Genomic DNA, 6,792 nt, shown 5'->3' on the forward strand with positions numbered 1-6,792 from the left:
TTACAGTGAGGATCAAATCCCCAAATGGACTCGATTTCTTCTTGGAAGCCTAATCGAGTTGACCTGGACTCGATTATGTATGAGAAGAGCATGAATATGGTTGATTATTTAGGATTTTCAGCTAGTTTGAACCCTAATCGATCAAGTGGGTTTTATGGGGTGCAACGACAGGGAGAAGACGAAGGAGAATGAAGCGGGGGTTAGGTTGGACGCCAGGTTTCGAAAATCAATGGTTTCAGAAGGGGGTAGACTTTGAGGTGGAGGTTTGCGAAGAGAGCTTGGAGGAACGACGTCGTCGATGTCGATCAATGTTCCGACTGGAAATCTCCATCTCCATTTTTCTTCAAATTATTTATTGATCAACACCAGTAAATGCCCTTTCTGTTCCCCAATTTGTTGATCCATCTTAGCAATCTCTTCGTCCTAGTCTGATTTTGCTTTTTGTTAATTGTGATGGTGAATTCGTTTCTTGGACAGCTATGGGAAGCGAGAATCGGTAGTCAATTAAGATTTAAGAATGTAAATTCCGGATTTTGATATAAAATAGAGATTGGTTTTGAGTTTATCAAAGTGTTTCTATTTGTTGTTGAAATTTTCAAATTTGTTGTTTCGCCAGATAAAGTTGAACATTGAGAAAGCAGCATACCAGTTACAGGTTTAGGTTAACTGCTAGAAAAGTATTGATTTTAACTCCGACGATAGAAACGGTGGTGGTACAGAAGACCGGCGATGGCTTTTACACCCCGTTCCCGAGTTGTAGCAAAGAAAAGAAGATAAGAGAAAAGAAAGTAAGGAGAGAAAAGAAGAGAAGAGAAAGGAAAAGAAATTTGTCTTTTGTGTTCCTGAGTTGGAGAGAAATGGAAGGAAAGTTAAACATTTTGTTCTTTCTCTCCAAATCCTTCCAAATCGGAAGGAAAGTTAGGAGGGAAAGTGATCCCTCCATTTCCTTCCACTTCCCTCATTTAATGAAACTCGGGAACACCAGTTTCTCTTACTTTCCTCTCACTTCCACCCATTTCCTTTCTTTACTCTCCTTAAATTAAACTCGGGAACAAGGTGTTAGGGAGGTGAGCCAGCCACATTACAGGATACGAGAACAGAAGAGGAAAAGGTGAAAGGAGGGTTGTAGGGGTGATCCAGTGAGGGTTAGTTGAGGATAGGTTTATTTAATTATTTAATTTTTAAAATATATATTAACTAAAATAAAATTATAAAAGAAATCAAAAAAATATTATTAAGGGCAAATCAGTCTTTTTAACTTGATCACGGATAAAATCCTAGACGAAAACAAAATACAGAGATGGTCCGAATTAAAAATTATTTATAGGGACTAACCATACAGATTACCCCAAACCATAGGGACCAATCATGTAATTTACCCTAAATTATTTATCATGTAAATGATAAGTATGTTATGTGAATATTATAAGAGCATCTCAACGAGTAAACTCGTGACTCCATATATTTGTCATATCGTTATTCCATTAATTTTGAACTCTAATTAAATAACATTTTCAATGGTAAAAGCTCTATCAATGGTTTTTTTTTTATGAATTTAACTTATTAATCACCATCTATCTAAAATGTTCTATAAAACATCTTCATTTAATTAGTCATTTATTAAACACATCACATTTTAATATGAAATATTATAAATAAATATTATCACTAAAGATAAATAAATATTATCACTAGATATTAATCTCTAGTAATAATATTCATTTACAATATTTCGTATTAAAATGTGATTTGTTAAATAAATGACTACCTATACGTTTAATTTTATACATTATGATCATATGTCGTTATCATAACATAATACGTTTTATTAAAAAAATTATACCCAACATTTCAAGCATATTATAATAGTCTTTAAAAAACACAAGTTAAACTTTTATTACATGTTCCATTTAATTTCCATAGTCCGAACCACTCAAATACTCACCATTCTCCTCAAAATACTCAATCAAACCTTTTAAAAATGTGTCACTACTCACAGTCTCAGTGTCACATATAACACAACACTGTCTCCTTGCACGTGTCACAGCCACATTCATCCGTCTACGATCACTCAAAAACCCCACCTAAAAAAATATATATTAAAAAAAAATGTCAAACATGTTCATTGAATTTAAAAACGACACAATAATTAATAATAATAATAATAATAATAATAATAATAATAATAAAATACCTCTTTCTTTGAATTTGACCTGACCATAGAAATAATAATCGCTTCCTTTTCCCTCCCTTGAAAGCCATCCACCGTTGAGATTTCCAATTCTTTTAACTTGTCATCCTTTGTTCTCAACACTCTTAGCAACACAACCTACAAAGTTATTCTCATTCCAACGGAATCACCAATTCCATTCCTTTCCTCAATTCCATTACACCAAAACGGAATTCTACTTTACCTGTGCTGAGTACGGGGTAATGATTCCAATATCAGAAGCCCGTACGCCACTTTGAATCAACCTTCTTGCATGTGCTATAGCAATCTCAGCTTCACCTTCATTCAATGTGCTTTCTTCTTCATCCTTCTTTTCCTCCATATCACACCTAAAAATATAATTATTATTTTTTTATCATTCAGAAATTTTATATCAAAATATGCTTTGATTACCCTGCAATGTCTATGAGAAGAAGAGTAGGTTTGGTAGAAGAAGAAGACTTCTCAACACCTTCAAGTTCATGTAGGGTATGTCCAGCAACACTTGCATGAGCTTTAATCTATCATTATTCATTAATTCATTACTCATTATTATTATTATAACAAATATAAGGTTAAAAAAAACTGGTCGAAATTAAATTACTTTATTGTTGTAAAGCTCTTTAGAAGACCAAGTCATTATAAGTTCATGCATACGATATTGCACAGTCAGCATAGACATGACATCATCTCCATATAAATCTGCAAGGCGTTCAAAAAGAGTTTTTCCTAATCCCTTTTTTTCAGCTTCAATACTTTGAATTGTTGGAGGAAGTTGTAAATGATCCCCCGAAAGTATGCACCTTGAACCCTAAAAAACAAAATTAAATCATCAAATATGTTGTGAATTTCAATGATTGACAAAAAAAAAAAAAAAAAAAAAAAAAAAAAAAAGTTTTGTTTTTGTTACTTTGAGGAGAGCAATCCAACAAGCAATCTCTAGGGCTTGAGCAGCTTCATCAATGATGACTAAATCAAATGAAATGCCATCTAATTTGCGTGATGATGAACCTGTGAGAGTTGCTAAAACGACAGATGAATTTTTAATCACATCTGTCACAGCAAGTTGTTGTCTTTTGCGTTCTTCTTTTGAAAGAATCCTAAGCTCTTTACGGATTTCTCTCTTTGTGTTTTTATCTTTAGTTTTCAATAATTTGCTATTTAACGCCTTCATTTCTTTTCGGATGTCATTGGCTAGAGAACTGTTGTCCCCACGTAACACCTAACAATAATTAAAAACCATATCAAATAAATATTTTTAGTAAATTAACTGTGATACAATGATATATAATTCATATTCCATACCTGTGCATCAAGAGCACTATCTAATACTTGAGGTAGTAGCCTTGCGGGATGACCCACTCTCACTAATTTTACTCTAATCATAAAATTAAAATTTGAGTCAGAATTTAATTTTTTTTTTAAAAAGTAAATAGAAAATGAGAATTGTTTTACTTGTGAGGAACAAGGCGTTCAACAATGTTGTCAACAGCAATATTAGAAGCAGCACAAGCAAGAATCTTTGACCCACGTTTGACTTCTTGTAATATGATTTCAACTACAGTTGTTGTCTTTCCAGTTCCAGGAGGCCCATGAAGCAAAAAAATGTCTTTTGATGATAGAGCCTTTTTAATAGCATCTTTCTTGGAAGAAAAAAAAATATATATTTAGTCTTGGATATATTTCATGAATTATGAAAGTGTATGAGATAAACACCTGAGAGTGATCAAGGTTTTTATTGAATGGAGTGAAGGAGACATCTTTTTTCACTACTGATGGAGATTTCCCTCCAAATAATACAGGAACTAAATCTGAAGCGGGGCCCTTTTGGACACCTTTACTTAGTTGGACCAATGTGTCCTTCATTCTGCTATATGTCACCTACATTGACACAACAATGATTATGAAAAATATGAAGTGAAGAAAATTGGAAATGTGAATTATGAATTGTGAAAGGTGTACCTCATTAGCTACTTTTTCAATGCGTAAAGGACTATTTAAACCCTCTTCTGGAATATCATCAAAAGCAATGGTGATTGATGAATCCTTTAGTCTATATACAACACCTTGTCCAAGGGCAGGGGAACTTAAATCAGCTTTGTTTGGTTTCATTACAACAACATCATGTGTCCCAAACTGTAACAAGATTTGAAAAATAAATAAATAAATAAGGTTTGAAGAAATTTGTGAATAAGATAATAAAATATATATATACAAGAAGAGAGATGTTTTACCTTGTGAGCTGGAAGCACATCTCCTTTGTTTGATTGAAGTTCAATAAGAGTTTTGCCCATCAACCCACTCTACAGTTAAGAACAAGGTATAATAGATAAAAGATTTGATCTAAACATAAAATTGTATTTGGATTGCTTTAGAATGGAGAAAATAGTGAAGCTAATGATCTGAATTGATAGTTTACAAACCTGAACATCAACGCATTTCAAATTAAGAAGGGTAGATCCTTTCTTTGATGCAGAGTCCAAGGTTCTATTAGCACCAGAGCTCATTGATGCAGAAATCTCGGCTTCCTATGATGATTATATACACACAAATTGCCGATCATTAATCTCTAACGATATAACGAATGATATTTTTAAATGTATAACTAGCATAAAACATGCGATTCTCCTTGTGCTTTGAATTAAGTGTCATGAGTTTGAGCTCAAAAGTTAATACCCTAAGAACCCTATTTAGCCTAAAATGAGTTAATGTTCGCAAGTTAACTACTCAAAGTGAGATAAATTTAAGATCTTCGAAAGTTTTGGACATGAATTCTTAAAAAAATGAACAAGTGGAAGGCCGATTACCTTTTCCATGTCGATAAGGGGGTTCATTTTCGAGACGAATTGTTCGACGGATATTTTGCTCGAAGAAGACGATGATTTCTTCATGTTCTTTCCGTTGTCCATGGCTGTGGTTTAGGCCGCCGCACTGAAAGAGATTAACGCCGCCGGGGAAGAAAGGGCTGGGTTCCGACTAATCGCAAGGTTTTTATACACGCGTTGCCACAGGTAAAAACAGGGTGCTTTCCTATTTTTGTTTTTTTAATTAATATGATCCCTCACTCAAATAAAAATAAAAAATAAAAATAAAAAGTTAAATATGAGTACACTAATGTGTACCGTGTACGAATAAAACTGATCTTAAACTTAGGGGAGGGCTTTTTGTTTGGTCTTTTAATGATCTCATAAAGAGGTTAATTCTTGATCGTTCAGCTTCAGAGCATTTGGTTGGAGCTTTTTCAGCTTCTTAATTGGTCTGCTATAAGTAAAAAAAATGGTCTTGATCGTTCAGATGTGATGACAAGTCTGGATGAAATTTTTTCCATCTATACCCTTAACCCTAAAGAAAAGAAATGTTTGTCTATTTTTTGTTTTTTTCTTTCCCCCTCTTCTCCCATCGATATCGTTCTCTGTTTCTCGGTGATTCTCACGTTACCATTGGACTTGCAGCAGTGCCAATCCACCTCCGCCTCCCTCCTCGAGGGTGTTTGGCTTTGCTTTTAAAATGACTTTTGGAACTTTTGGTTTTTCCAAAAAATCAAAAGTTTAAAAAGTTGTTTGGTAATTGGAAAAGATTTTTTAAATTAATTTTTTGAGAAGAAGAAAAATGAGGCTTTTAAAAAGTCACGAATCTATGATTTTTGGCAACTTTTGCCCTTTTTCCCTTTCCCCTCTCAAAAGTTTAAACAAACATATTTTAAAATTATATTTTGGAAAAAGATATGAATCAAAAAGTTGTTTTTTAAAAATGACTTTTTTGTCTGAAAAGCTATCCCAAACACCCCCCTCGTCACTTCCCTCCTCGCTGGTAAGTTCCCCTCTCTTTCTCATTCGTTGTGTTCTTATATTTGGCTAATCGATTTCTGCGAAATTGATTGTTTCATGTCCTAAATTTGTGAAATCGATTTTTTAAGCATATTTTTGGTCAACTTGAAGCTTGTTTCTGATCTGTTTTTGTTGAGTTTTCTTCTTTCTTTGCTGAAACCTGTGTGAAATCGGGTTTACATTCTTGCTCGATTTTTGCTATGTTGTTGTGTTGCTCAATTTTTCAAGCTCGAAATTTGTTATGTTCTTGCTGCTCCGTTGTTGTTGGGTTTTGTTGTTATGAATAAAAAGTTCAAAATTGTTGAAACCTATTCAAAATTGCATGTTGAAACCTACTGGATTTGGATTTTGAATACTAAGGAGGGCACAAATGGCACAAAAAAATGTATAGAATTATTTGGAAACATTGGAAACTTGTATTTAAGAAATTATAGCTTATGAACGCGAAGGGAGTAGTTTGAAAGAGAACCATTGGAAAAAGGTAGCTAAAAGGTTGAAAACATAATACAATTTTAGATGTTCTAAATTTTAATTTGGATTTTGTATATCGTTTTGTATTTTATTTATAAGTTTTTACAAATTCGGTATCGTTCAACATAATCGTTCAGATGTCATGTCAAACGGCAACAAATAGTTTAGAGGGTTAAAATTATCATTTTCATCATTAAGAGACAGACATTCAGATGACTGATCAAACATCAATTTATCATTCAGAGCCTCTGCATCATTCATGCATCTACATCATCCAGATATGAA

At 33.3% G+C, this 6,792-nt stretch overlaps 1 protein-coding gene across 1 annotated transcript; it reads right to left on the reverse strand.

Annotated features, from left to right (window-relative positions):
• Window positions 1-1,871: 1,871 nt before the first annotated feature.
• On the reverse strand, window positions 1,872-5,229 carry LOC145041454 (DNA-binding protein). The gene is made up of 13 exons (XM_078989527.1): window positions 5,017-5,229; window positions 4,633-4,737; window positions 4,444-4,512; window positions 4,172-4,345; window positions 3,926-4,090; window positions 3,665-3,852; window positions 3,515-3,587; window positions 3,120-3,431; window positions 2,814-3,020; window positions 2,624-2,730; window positions 2,415-2,559; window positions 2,195-2,329; window positions 1,872-2,084 (listed from the first exon to the last, which is right to left on the reverse strand). The coding sequence occupies exons 1-13, from the start codon at window positions 5,116-5,118 to the stop codon at window positions 1,911-1,913; spliced, it is 1,956 nt and encodes a 651-aa protein (XP_078845653.1). The 5' UTR covers window positions 5,119-5,229; the 3' UTR covers window positions 1,872-1,910.
• Between the last annotated feature and the right edge of the window lie 1,563 nt (window positions 5,230-6,792).

This window comes from Lactuca saligna, chromosome 4 (assembly GCF_052625555.1).
Source record: "Lactuca saligna cultivar CGN05327 chromosome 4, ASM5262555v1, whole genome shotgun sequence".
Classification (NCBI taxonomy): domain Eukaryota; kingdom Viridiplantae; phylum Streptophyta; class Magnoliopsida; order Asterales; family Asteraceae; genus Lactuca; species Lactuca saligna.

Excerpts from the sequence above, each read along its gene's own strand:
- LOC145041454 (XM_078989527.1), bottom strand. The coding sequence starts at position 5,118 with ATGGACAACGGAAAGAACATGAAGAAATCATCGTCTTCTTCGAGCAAA. Across the intron at positions 4,091-4,171 it reads TTGAAAAAGTAGCTAATGAG|GTGACATATAGCAGAATGAA; the intron begins GTACACCTTTCA and ends GTGTCAATGTAG. Across the intron at positions 2,330-2,414 it reads TTACCCCGTACTCAGCACAG|GTTGTGTTGCTAAGAGTGTT; the intron begins GTAAAGTAGAAT and ends ATAACTTTGTAG.